This window comes from Pipistrellus kuhlii, unplaced genomic scaffold (assembly GCF_014108245.1).
Source record: "Pipistrellus kuhlii isolate mPipKuh1 unplaced genomic scaffold, mPipKuh1.p scaffold_m20_p_7, whole genome shotgun sequence".
Classification (NCBI taxonomy): domain Eukaryota; kingdom Metazoa; phylum Chordata; class Mammalia; order Chiroptera; family Vespertilionidae; genus Pipistrellus; species Pipistrellus kuhlii.
Window position 1 is genome coordinate 39,786,966 of NW_023425573.1, and position 13,937 is coordinate 39,800,902.

The 13,937-nt window shown below is 45.7% G+C and overlaps 1 protein-coding gene across 2 annotated transcripts in view; it reads right to left on the reverse strand.

Moving 5' to 3' along the window:
• Nucleotides 1–6,083: 6,083 nt before the first annotated feature.
• GORASP2 (golgi reassembly stacking protein 2) overlaps nt 6,084–13,937 on the reverse strand; it is a 30,700-nt gene continuing 22,846 nt past the window's right edge. For both annotated transcript variants that reach the window (XM_036421249.2, XM_036421248.2), the window contains 3 exons: nt 10,784–10,870; nt 9,301–9,411; nt 6,084–6,889 (listed from right to left, as the gene is read on the reverse strand). In XM_036421249.2, the coding sequence (XP_036277142.1) occupies nt 6,549–6,889; nt 9,301–9,411; nt 10,784–10,870 (539 nt within the window). In that variant the 3' untranslated portion in view covers nt 6,084–6,548. The remainder of the gene's footprint in view (nt 6,890–9,300; nt 9,412–10,783; nt 10,871–13,937) is intronic.

Genomic DNA, 13,937 nt, shown 5'->3' on the forward strand with positions numbered 1-13,937 from the left:
GGAGAGGTGTGATGGCAGAGCTGATCGGAGAGGGGAGATGGCAGAGCTGATGGGAGAGGGGAGATGGCAGAGCTGATCGGAGTGGGGAGATGGCAGAGCTGATCGGAGAGGTGTGATGGCAGAGCTGATCGGAGAGGGGAGATGGCAGAGCTGATGGGAGAGGGGAGATGGCAGAGCTGATCGGAGAGGTGTGATGGCAGAGCTGATCGGAGAGGGGAGATGGCAGAGCTGATGGGAGAGGGGAGATGGCAGAGCTGATGGAAGAGGGGAGATGGCAGAGCCGGGCCAGGGTGAGGCGATGCCATCACAGCCAGGCTCACCATCAGGAAACCTGCAGAGGAGGAAGAGGCGGGAGGGTGAGGGCTGGGGAGGGTGGAAGCCAGACCCCTGCACCTCCCCCACCAGATATCAGGTTCCTGATGTTTCCTTCTTTATCTTAACAAACCCTCAGGCTGAGGATGTGTCTTTTTGTGAGCGACCCAGGCCTCTCTGCATCCCCCACGCAGCTCCAGGTGCGGAGGCAGGAAGCAGGGGACTGAATCCGGAGACCTTTGCTAGAGAACAAAAGCGCCGCCACCTCCAGGGTGCTCCCAGGATGCCCCCGCCCCGCCCAGGGGCCCTGCGAGGCCGGCCCGGAGACCCCGCGGCCTGGACGGGGCGCGGCTTTCCTGGGCTCGGGGCGCCACCTGGTGGCCGTGGCGCGCACTGCGGGCTCCGCTCGGAAGCCGGGCCTGCAGGGCTCCCTGCACCCGCAGGGCCTGGGAGAGCACAGGAGTCTCCGGGCGGAAGTCAGTGTTGGAAGCTGAGCGCGGACAGACATCCCTGGAAACGGCTCCTGGCCCAGAGCTTCCCGCTGTGTGACCCGGAGGAAGTTTCTTCCCAGGTACCGGTCCTGCCTGCTGGGATGCCCCAGAGAATTAACAGGAAAACTCGCCCAGCTGGGGGCTTGGTACCTGCTGTCAACGAATACTTTTCTTTACATTGACGCCTTTTTCTCACTGAAGTTTATTTGTAAAGGAAGATACTCGTCCAAAGTGTTTTTTTCACTACATGTTAAACACACAGGTATTGAAATTAGAAAGCAAAAATTTCCTCCACGTAACCATTCAGCAACATGAGATCCGGTGCCTGCCCAGGGCCTGTGTCTGTCTCTCTGCCTTCTTCCCCATCCCTACCACAACGGGTCCTCACCTGTCCCCGCCTGGAACACAGGTTACACTGACCAATATGCCTAATGGAGATACTAATTTGGAAAAACGGATTTCATTGTGTCGAAGGTTCCGTGCTCTTTTCATTTCTGGTCATCTCAAGAAAAGAAAAAAGCTTGACAGAGACCAGCGTGGGTAAATGGCTGTTTTATTAACCTCACAATGAGCGGGGTCCCTGGCCGCTACCACAGGGGCCAGCTTCTTTTTACTCAGCTCCCTGTTCGACCTGCGTGCGCTTCGTGTACCTGACGGCGAACATTCCTCCTGGAGGTCTGAGCAATGTCTGGAGGCAACAGGACCCTCGGCTTCGCACAGCCGTCTGCACCACACGGGGGCATTTCTGGCCGACGTGATTCAGGCACAACAGACTGGCACTGTGTTGTGATCTGTGGTAATTCCCGCCTAGGACACTGACAGAGAGCTCTGTTTTTACCACCAGGCGATCTCCCTGTAAGCGCCACTGATCCCCAGCCCACACTCCCCTCCAGGCTGGGCAGCCCTCGCTCTGTAAGTCTCCCATGTGTCCCCACATGGAAACAACCCTAGTTTTTGTTGACTAAAAAGTAATTCAAACCTGTTTAAAAGTTCTGAAAATACTCAGGTGTATAAGAGAAGAAATAAGAAGTTCCCATAGCCCCATCCCAACCACTCTAATTCAAGTGCTTCTCAGAGATGCTTCCTTACCACCTCAGCAGACAGTCCCGGTGTCAAACCAGGTCAGCCCGGCCAGGCTGGGCAAATGTGAGCCACTTCCCTCTACTAGGATGAGGCTGTATTGAGTGGAGGACAGGCCTTTCAGGTACTCAGAATCTTGTATCACCTGCTCCTTGATCCCTAGAAGAGAACTGATGATAAATGCCAACAGAGTTGGTTGGTAAGGTAAATAACTAATGGGCTAGGGGCCCCAGAATTGGCTTTAGGAAGAGGCTGGTAAAACCCAAATTCCAGTCACTGTCCCAGTCATTGTCCAGGCGACGATTGCTCCCCAGGTTTATAGTTTAAGCGACTGCGTCAAACTTTGTTTGCCTTAGAGCCTGTTCTACCAAGACTCACGGATCTAAAATAAGGAAGTCCGGGAACGATCTTGTTTTCTAATCCTGGGTTCCCTGGTTCTGGCCGCTCCAAGTTTCTGAAGTCCTGGTTTCCCACCCGCTCCTACCAGGATCATACCTCAGACACAATTGTCTGTGGGCTACGCAGGTGGCAGGAAGCAGTGGGCCAGGTGGGGTCTGTGACGGACTCAAGGGCGTAGGCTCAAGATGGCACTTGTTCCCTTGTGGACTGAGAATCCAGTGTTGCAGGATCTTGGGACTTTTCTGACTCCTAAACGTTGGCAATTGATTCACACTTGAATATCAAAGAACCATGCTGGAGAAGCCAGTTGGCTACTTCATTCGCTGGGCACATTGTCTTGTAAAGGGCTTTGCACAGACCTGGCCTGGCTCCTCACGGGGCACTGAGCAGTGGGCATTGGCTGTAATTATCCCAAGGCCCAGTGGCCTCCAAGGAGCAGAGGCCTTTCTATTGCCAGGAATATGGTGCAGCCTCAAAGCTGGTAACGCAAAGTCCCTGGAGCTCACCTCCACCAGCGGAAGGAGGGTCTTTTCGTTTTTTAATTTAAACTGAAGGAGAGTGGCCAGTTCCCTGGAGAAGCAGCTTTTTCTGCACTTCTCAGCCTCAGCTGCGCTGTAACGGCTAAACTGGCGCCGGCCTTACTTCCGCAGTTGGCAGCAAGCCCCTGCCACTGGCTGCTGGCTGCATCCTTGTGAACACCCCACCCTCCTTCCCTAGCTCCCAGGGTGATGCCAGCCTGGGAGTGGTCCCGAGGCCTATAAAGGAATGCATTGGTTAGCAAACCCTGAGATTGTTCCTCCTACAGCAAATGAAAGAATTGTCAGCGATAGTCAGAGGTAAAACGGGCTTCTTCTAATGTGTGCTTTGCTGAGTGGTACGAGTCTCAGTAGACAATGACGTTCCTATTGCCTTACCTACCTCCCCAAGCTCCAGAGCAGCCGGACTCAATGACCACTGAGGAGGAGGTGCCGAGCCTGTGCTAATCGCAGCCTGGGAAGGGACAGGCTCAACGAGGAAGGGAATGCCCCTATGAGCAGCTCTCATCCCCTGGGAAGCCTTTCCAACTCCCACGGCCCAGCGATCCACACTCTCAGTGAGGGGGTTGTGAGCCGGTGGAAGGCCTGCTGGGTAGTCAGCAGTTAGAGGGAGGCTTCACCTTCAGGCCAAGGAAGAGCCATCCTCGAACGTTAGTTGATGTCTCACAAATGAGGAAGGCCGTTCTCCTTTTTATTTCATTTTCACTTTCAGACATTGAGCTAAACGAGGCTCCTCAAAGGTAAGCACGTTTAGTAAAACAGGAACAAAAACCAAAGGGAAGTCATTACAGGTTGTCTCAGCTACCAAAGCGGGTAACAGAACCACTTCCCTGGCCTTTCACTGGCCCTGACGCTCTTCCCTCCATCTGCTCATTTCAGGCCGCTGTCCTGGGCCTGCACTCCGCTAGGCAGGCTTTCTCAATGCAAATCTGAGCTTTTCCCCAAGGAAATCCTCCTCTAGTGACTCCTGCTTTTTCTTTTCTTTCGTGACTCCTGTTTTTAAGACAAAGCCCCAACTCCCCAGCCAGGCACCTAGGTTGCATTAGTTACTCCTCTTGTCAGCAATGGCTGGGCATACGGTGAGATAAGACTTCCTCTCAGTCTCTTTTTCAGCTAAAAGGGGCCTGGTGACTCCCCACTGGCCGGAAGGATGTGAGCCAAAGGGCCGTGTGGGACTGTTCCAAATTGCCCCCGAAGAAAGGGGGACAGAGTTTCTCTTCTGGTTGGAATGGGAACGGTGTAGCTGGGGCTCCAGCTGTCTCCTGGGTCCGTATGCTGACCTTGGAAATGGAAAGCACACCCGGTAGAACTACATTGCAGGGGCCAGGCCTGCCTCAGCTGGTCTACCTCCAACTCTCTGAGTAAGGGAGAGAAACGTTCTTGTTGAAGCCACTACTGTTCTGAGAACTGTTGTGGCGACAGCCTATTCCAAGCTAATGTCCTCCCTATTACTGCCGTGTGCCTCTCTGTGACACTTGGCACAAGCCGAGTGGTCAGAGGGTTCAAAGGCAAGTCTGCCTTTGTGATTCGCATCTCGGTGAACTCCTCTCCAGTGAGAGCACTCACCCTGGAGAGCCCTGGAGACTGATCCCCAACAAGGCCGCAGGAAGTGGCTTCTTGGTAGGGACACCATTTTTTATATCACATTTCTGGCCCCTGGTATAGAACCTGCTGCTGTATATAAACACCAAAACGGTTTTTGTTTTCCTGAAAGAAGAGAGTATCTAAAATAAGATCTAATGAGCCAATCTAGGCCAAGTCTGTGGCTATCTTCCAAGAAAGTGCTAAGAAGTCCTCTCCCCCCAGAGCTCAGTGTTTATAGACATTTTCCTGGGAAGATGGTCTAGTGATGCTGTACTTTTCAAATGAGAACTGTAATCCCACAAGAGGTAATATCACTGCATTGGAGAAACTTGTTAAAAAAAAAATCACTTTGTAAATCTTAAAAATTGCCCAGCCAGTATGACTCAGTGGTTGAACATTGACCCAAGAACCATGTGGTCAAGGTTCAATTCCCCATCAGGGCATATGCCCGGGTTGCAGACTCGATCCGCAGTAGGGGGCATGCAAAAGGCCGCCGATCAATGACTCTCTCTCATCACTGATGTTTTTCTCTCTCCCCCCCTGAAATCAATAAAAATATATTTTAAAAAATTACTTACTTGCTTTATACACACGCATTTAATATGAACATCTTTTAGAAAGTAGTAACAACCTGCTCAACTTTTCCTGTCCTGGAAAGTAAATGATTGCATCATCTATAATAAAAGTATAATATGCAAATTAGATCAAACAGCCGAACGACCTTCCAGATGAAGCTGGGGCTACGAGGGCCAGGCCAAGCCGCCAACACTGCCAAAGCCGAGCCCTTTGCATAAATTTCGTGCATTGGTCTCTAGTTTAAATATACTTGTGAACATTTTCCCTACCTGTTACAGTTCTCTCAGTTAATCCAAAAACAGGATTAAACTGAGAGGACTATTCTAGTAATATTTATAATGTAAACAGAAGATGCTATGCTTAGAGCTGGAGCCTTCTTTAATCATTCTAAATATAAATCTGGCTCCAGAAATGGGCATATGCTAAGAACTGGCTGGCATTGGCCCCCGTTGGAGGCTCTGAGCTGGAGCTGATGGGCCTAGTTTCCAGCTGAGTAGCTGCAGTTCTATGTGCTATTCTCTTAGCAATGTTCAGTCCAGTGCCAGGTCAATCCAGATGAACTTCTTTCATCTTATTTAAAAACAGATATATAATATGCATTTAATTTCATTCAATAAATCAATTCCATTTAACTTATCACCTCTTAGAAAACTTAGGAGAAAACTAGCGTTAAGACATGAAAAATTATACTGAAGATGTGTGGACACTGAGAGTAATGCGTGCACATATGGCAGGTAGGACCTATAATTTAAATGTTTCACAGGAAGAAAATCCAAATTACTATCATTTATTGCTGTATCTATGCTTTCCTAGTATGGTTGTAATGTCTGAAGTAGCCACAAAGTGCCAACTTCTGGTTTAAAACTGTGCAACACCAACACCTCCTTTATTTCTCTTTAAATGTATTTCATGGTGGACATATAAAGCAACAGCAGTAGTTACAAAATGTTGTCCGAGTAATTCTGAGACCTCAAAATAAGGATCTGTGTATAGGCTGAATAAAAAGATATTCAATTACTAGTGCACACTGTGTAACTTTATCAAGCATCTTTAGCTGGGTTTTGGTGTAAACCTTAATAGAGATGTGACTCACAGAGACCAAAAGTAAAATATTTTTCCTTTCACCGTTTAGTGAGTTGGTCTGCTTTCACGCAAATGATTTACAAACTATGAGAAATGCTGCATGTGAGAAGTAGGCATAAAATGTTTCATTTTTTACAGAGGAGCAGCAGGGGGACAGGGACAAAAGTAGACACCTTGTCGCCACCTTTCCCAAAGATGCACACCCCAAGAATGGCAGTGGAAACCTGGCAGCAAGCCCTCTTACAATTCTTTTTGGTTGTTTTAAAATACAAGCACTTTCTGACATTTCCCTCCCCAGCCCATGAACCCACCCTGATTTGGCAGGATACAATCTCAGAACCTCTTGCTTAGTTTTCCCCTTAGAATTATTTACAGGATGCCTACAGATATGATAAAAACTAGTATGAAATTAATGACAGTTTGCGTTTCCAGATTCGTTTCCATGGTTAAATAAGCACACCGAGCCAACTCCAAAGATGGTTCAAAGTTAAGGTGACTCAGAGGCATTTGCACCCGTCACCGCAGAAACAGGCTTCTGGCTGGCTAGGGCGGATTCGCTGGCTCTGTCCTCGGCAGTGACGGGGGCCGTGGAAGCTGGGAGGGTCACGTCCAGAGTGAGAGCTGAGGCAGCATCTGCTCTTGCAGTGGTCACGACGGGGTCAGAGGGTGGGCTGCTGGTGGGCGGGAGGGAGGACAGCAGCTCCCCTGAGCCTGCTGCTGAAGAGACCTCTGGAGCCAAAGGGAATGACGGAAGGAACTCAGATGGCAAGGGGAGAGCTGCAATGCCAGGTAAGTTTTGGGAAGACAAGGAAGGAAGAGGTGGCAAACCTAGGACAAAAACAGCACAGATCAGACATCCTCCCAGCACTAAAAGAGCAGTAGTCATAGTCACATAAGTGTTTTTATTTGCATTTCGCATTAAGGAAACTGAAGTGAGGAGAGACAATACAAATCACAACCTCTGCTTATCCTCAGTTGGAGACAGGACAGAGTTAAACAAGGTGGGGCAAAGTAGGTTTGCATTTGTTCATATGGAAAATAATACAATAATTAATTAGTAATAATACAAAATAAACTGTGTTTCACGTACTCATAGCTGTAAGCCTACTTTCCCCCTCCCTGTGTTCACACTAAGTGTTCACACTAAGACCAGCCGGCTGGGAGGAAAGGCCCTGCTTCTTGGCTCCTCTATGCCTAGGCTCCCTGTCCAGCTCAGGAAGAAGTGATTCTCCCGTGGGGACAGACAGCAGACCCTCCAGCAGGCACTGCAGCCACACTTGAGTGTCGGACAGGAGAATCCCGTTCACCCAGGAAAGCTGCAAGCTGACTGAGAGCTGCCTGGACAGACAACAGGAAGAGGAGACACAGAAGGCAGCCTCTGGGAAGACTGTGGAAGGAGGGGCTTGTCATGAAGCCCCTGCATTAGCTTCATCCTAAATACCTAGTCCCTGCTCAAGCCCCAAGACTGATGGATGACTGTTTATACTTAGTGGGTTTATTGTGTTGATTTTAAAATGCACAACAGCCCTGACCAGTTTTTCTCAGTGACTAGAGCATCAGCTTTTGGAACGAAGGGTCAAGGGTTCGATTCCCGGTCAAGGGCACATACCTTGGTTGTAGGTTCACTTCTTACCCCCAGAGGGGGCATGTGTGGGAGGCAATCAGTCGATGTGCCTCTCTCACATGGATGTTTCTCTCCTGTTCCCCTATCCCCACCCCCTCCTTTGACTCGCTCTGAAAATTAATGGGGGGGAAAAAGAGCCCTAGCTGGTTTGGTTCGATGGATAGAGTGTCAACCTGCAGACTGAAAAGTCCCAGGTTTGATTCTGATCAAGGGCACATGTCTGGGTTGTGGGCTCGATCCACAGTAGGCGGTATGCAGGAGGCAGCCAATCAATGATTCTCTCTCATCATTGATGTTTCTCTCTCTCCCTCTCTGAAATCAATAAAAATATATATACCGAAGGACTTGTATGCATGCATATAAGCTAACCAATGGACACAAAACTCTGGAGAGGGAGGGCATGTTTGGGAATGTGGGGGAGGGAATTGGTAAGGTATGTATACATATAATACCTTAATAAAAAAAAAAGAAAGAAAAAAAATATATGTAAAAAAAGAAAAAAATTTCCTTCAGTGAGGATTAAAAATAATAAGGAATCAATAATAATAAAGGAAAAGAGGATTACTTCTTTTTTTTTTTTTTTAATATATTTTATTGATTTTGTACAGAGAGGAAGGGAGAGAGAGACAGAGTTAGAAACATCGATGAGAGAGAGTCATCGATCAGCTGCCTCTTGCACACCCCCTACTGGGGATATGCCCGCAACCAAGGTACATGCCCTTGACCGGAATCGAACCCGGGACCCTTCAGACCCCAAGCCAACGCTCTATCCATTGAGCCAAACCGGTCTTGGCAAAAAAAGAGGATTACTTCTTTAAGAAACAATGAAAAGGCAGGTTGCACAACAGGTTCAGGGCTGGTTAAACCCCCAATATCAATTTGGGGAAAGGGCAGAGGGAAAAGCCAAGAATATAGGGCAGAGAAGAAAAGACTGAGAGCGTAAGACAACAGCATCAGAGGTTACAGGAATGAAGTCAGCCCTGCCATGTGGCCCGCTCCAAGCCAAAGGGAACCTGGTTAACCATTAACTGGAAGAGCAGACTTTGGGACATATTCTCTGCTGCTTCATTTTCATCAGTGCATAGGAAGAGAATGAACACTGAATATCTGATAACTTACCCATTTGCAGCTAAAATCTCTCAGTTTTTATTATAAAAACGTTTATTAATAATGGAGACTATTAAATAACAAGTATTTATAAAAAAATAAGCTAACCAGCTGAGCAAGGGCAATGGTTTTACAGTCTAAGTTTCCAGGCCTGGGCTACACAAGATAGGTGCCTCTGAGGGCAGCCGCCCCAAACACAGGAGAATCATGGGAGTTCATCCCCCTCCACGGGGCGAAATGCACCCCTTCCATCCAATGACACCACACACTGTCTTTACTTCTACAATTGGCCTCTTCGGTGCATGAGAGGAGAATCACAAAGATAACGTCTTCCTCTTTTCTTTTAAATAAAATAAGATTAGTATTGATTTGGAGCAGCTAGAATTTATTAAACTGATCTGCCTTTCCAGAAAAAAAAACGCATAACAACCCCAAAATGAAGGATTGTTTTTCCTAGATAAAACTTTTCATTAGGCAGAGTCCTAGGGAGGCAAGATGGGCAACACACCTGGGCTCACGAGTTCTGGAAGGCTGACGCTGGGCATGGCGTGTGGTGTCGGGAGGTTGAGGTTGGGGAGGGCAGGCAGGTTAGGCAGTCCTGGTGGTAAAGGCATCAGACCTGAAGAGAAGGTGAGAACAAAAGGTTTACCAGTTCCCCCGGGGAAACATTCAATCCTTATGTGTTAAAGAAAATACTATCCACTTCAAAGTGAGGAGGAGCCCACTTACTATGTGGCAGTTTTGAATCATAACAACATCTACATATTACATACAAAAGCCTAAGCAATAGAACAACTGGTCGCTATGATGCGCACTGACTACCAGGGGCAGATGCTCAATGCAGGAGCTCCCACATCCAACCTCCCACAGCTCCAAACACCCCCAATAGCTGGCCAGGCCGAGGGACCCACCTGTGCATGAATTCATGCGCTGGGCCTCCAGTTAATAATAAAATCTCACTGAAGCAAAATTCTTTTTTAAAAAAAATATATATATTTTATTGATTTCAGAGAGGAAGGGAGAGATAGAAACATCAATGATGAGAGAGAATTATTGATTGGCTGTCTCCGAGCCTGCAACCTGGGAATGTGCCACGAACTCCAGATTCATAGAGTAAGGCTCAAACACTGAACCATGCCAGTCGGGCAAAGCAAAATGTCTTTCTATACTTAACTGATTAAATGCTAAGGGTTAAAACAAATACTAATTCTTCTAAACCCAAGAGCAAGAATGATGAGACCCAAGTGTCTGGAGAAAGGAGTGATTTATCCAGCAAGAATGGAAGTAAAGTGGAATGGAAGTTTGCTTTGCTGGTTGAGGTTTACAGTCTCCCTGGACTTTTTTTCTTCAAATTCTAAAATAATTTCAGACGTAGGGTTACAAAAAGCAGTTGATTAAAAAGAATCCCCATATACACCTTTCACTCAAATTCCCCAAATGTTAACATTTTATCACACTTGCTTTATTATTCTGTGTTTGAGTGTGTACATACTTGGTTAGTAATGGCTTAACATGTCTGTGTAACACCTTTAGCCATATAATTAAAGACTCCCACAATGCAAATACATTTGATCAGTGAAATAATACTTATTATTTGCAAGAAAAGGGACTTGTGTTCACTGGGAACAGTAAGAGAAATAAACCAAAACCTAATCTAATGTTCGAGCTACCGAAGATGCAGATAAGGAGTGCTCTCTCCCAGGACACAATGGATATTCACACAGACAACTATGAGAAAGCCCAACGAAGGAAGTGCTAAAGAATGGAACCTGTACATATTTCTTATCTGCCTCAAGCTGCAAGGGTGTGGGAAGGGGCGGTAAGTTGGCTCATTTCCTCTTGTTCTCATTTATCACAAAGTTACAGAGGTAAATGAGATTAAAAGACATAAAAAGTCACTACATAGGTGTAAGATTTTTTTCAGTGCTTTTTAAGATGTAAAATGTTAGTAATGCTCTTATTACACACATCTCGAGTCTCTTGATGCTTACCGGGTAATGTAGTAGCTGAATTCATTGATGGTATAGAAGTGAGGGACTGGTTTACTTGTGGTGGCAATAATGGTACTGTTGGTACACCTAAAATAAAAGCACAATCTTTTTAAAAATTTGTAACTAATTCAGTTGACAAAGAATAAACAGATCATATTCAGATAGTGTTCAATCCCTACCCCCGTGGTCAGTGGGACTTCATTTAGTTAATTTCTGGCTGTGTCACTAGGTGTCACAGCTGGTCTATCTACTCTGCCCAAGGCCCCTAACAAAAACTGTGAGAGCCTGGGCCGAGAGGGCAGGAGGCTCAGCAAAGCCAGCCCAGCTAAGCTCACTGGATGAGAGTTTTACACTTGACCTAAGTAGGTTAGATTAGAAAATTGTTTTGCAAATCTGGAAATGAAATGCAAGGACTCTAGTCAGTCTCCGTTTGGGCTCCTGAACTAAGAAACCATGGGGACCTGGGCCTGCTGGAGGGGTGGGAGCCATCTGCCCTATGAAACAGTGAGTGCTGGGCTGGCTTTAGAAAGAGACAAAAGAGCATATGAACCTCCAGAGATGGAGAGAATGCCTGGCTTCCTGACTCTCTATTTCCATTTGACGGTAGGTTGACACTCCTTTGAGGTCCAGCACATTCCCATTTTCACTTATGCTAGCTTGAGGAGGCTATGTTCTTTATATACAAATAACTCTTACAATACTGCCTAGTAAAGATTATCTACTCAAGTTTTTCACCTACTTATGCGGGAGGTTTTGCTGATGTCAAAACGATAGTAATATTGCACATGGATTCTAGTTTTTATCTTAATCTTATAAAGATCTGCTAAAATACAGTAGCAAAAATGAATTGTGCTATTCATAAACGTATGAACAACCATCTTCAGATATTTATTTATTCATGTGTTTACTGCAGAAATTGGAGGCATGCAAAAGCAGAAGAGGATTCTTTGCTTTTATCAGACTCTCCAAGAGGTGGTTGGGTGGTTGGTTGGTGTGTTCATTTACTTAAGTTTTTGAGGGGCACTTATTATATCATATGTTAGATATTGTTCTAGACCTGGGGGCTCTTCACAGCATAACAACAATAAGAGTCCTGACCTTTATGAAATTTACATTCTAATGAAGGCCAGAAAAGACAAATATTAAATAAATAAAATAGATATTATGTAAAATGGTGTAAGTTTTCTGCAAAAAGACTGAGCAAAGAAGGGGCTCAGGAAGTGTTGGGGTGTACCAGAAAGGTCACACTGATTAGTGCCATTTCAACATGATATACTCATTTTCTAAAACTTTCATAATCTAAAAATTATCAACCCACAAAGAGGCCATTTTTAAAAACCATGTATTTGTATATTTCTAGTTACTATTTGGGCTACTTTGCAGCAATATAATTAAAAGCAAAGACAGGCCTAGCTGGTTTGGCTCAGTGGATAGAGCATCCTATGGGTTGGAGAGGACATCCCAAGTTCGATTCCATAAAGGGCATGCTCGGGTTGCGGGCTCGATCCCCAGCAGGGGGCCTGCAGGAGAATGCAGATCAATGATTCTCTCTCATCATTGATGTTTCTATCTCTATCTCCCTCTCCTTTCCTCTCCGAAATCAATAAAAATATATAAAAAATATAAAAGCAAAGAAAGAAACAAAAAATTGTTTCTCATACTATGAAACTATTAGGTCTAGTAATAATTAATGTCGTTTTCTAATACTTTTAAAATCGAATTTATTTAAACAATACAACAAAATTTAATCAACAATATAGTTGCCGTTGTTTTCTACTACTTGTGCCCAATGCTCAGGAAGCATTTTAATCCCTCTGTTGTAAAATTCTTGTGATTTTGATGCAAAAAATTCGGTCAATGCATTTTTGAGGCATTCTTCATTATTAAATTTTTTTCCAAGAAGAAAGTTTTGCAAAGAACGAAACAAATGGTAATTGGAAGGGGCAATATCAGGAGAATATGCAGGTTGAGGGAGAACTTCCCATTCCAACTGGCTCAGTTTTTCAGCAGTGATTCTTGCAGTATGCGGTCGTGCGTTATCGTGGTGAAGAATTACGCCCTTCTGATTAATCAGCGCGGGTTCTTTTCCTCTTAAAGCTTGGGCTAACCTTTCCAATTGGGCACTATACACTGCACTTGTAATGGTTTGGTTAGATTAGGGGTGTCGAACTCAATCAGAGAAGGGGCCAAAATCTAAAATCCAGCCTAAATCGCGGGCCGAATGGTTTACTGAACAGTCATAAACTGTCATTGTGATGGAAACGCAGCGGAGTGCAGTGATGACAGCGCGGTGCGGGCCACATTGCAAGGCCTGGCGGGACGGATTTGGCCCGCGGGCCTTGTGTTTGACACATGTGGGTTAGATGGTAAAAGCTCATAATGAAGAATTCCTTTAAAATTCCACCAAACACACAACATCACTTTTTTCGCATGCAAGTCAGGTTTTGGCGTGGGCTGCGGAGCCTCATTTTTGTCCAACCATTGAGGCCGCCTTTTCAAATTAACATACAGCACCCATTGTTCATCTCCGGTAACAATTTGCTCTAAAAACGGCAAACGGTTTTGACGAGAGAGGAGCGAACTGCAAATTGTGACTCTTTGATTACGGTTGTTGTCGGTCAACTCATGAGGAACCCATTTTCCAAACTTTTGGACTTTGCCAAGTGCACGCAATTGATTGGAAATTGTTTTTTGTGAACAATTTAAAGTTGTCGCAAGCTCTTGTTGGGTAATTTGAAGATTTTGCACCAAAAGAGCTTGAAGAGCTTCTTGATCAAAATTGGACACACGGCCTCGACCACTCTTGTCATCTAACGAAAAATTTCCCTCGTGAAATTTCTCAAACCAATGCTGGCATTTTCTGGCGCTAACTGCATCTTGACCAAGAGCACTACAGATGTTTTTTGCAGCCTCACTTGCTTTTCTTCCTAATTGGAACTCGTAAAGCATGCAGTGCCGAATATGCTCTTCATCTGCCATCTTCTTAGCCCTAGTTTTGCAACAAAAACCAAACCAAACACAAACTCTTTCAAGCAAAACTTGTTAATTGCACTTCACACGTTCTGTAGATACCACGTGTTTGAAGGTTATGTCAATACAAGTCAACGCCAAGCAAGATTTTAAACGAATGTTTAAAAATGACATTAATTATTAC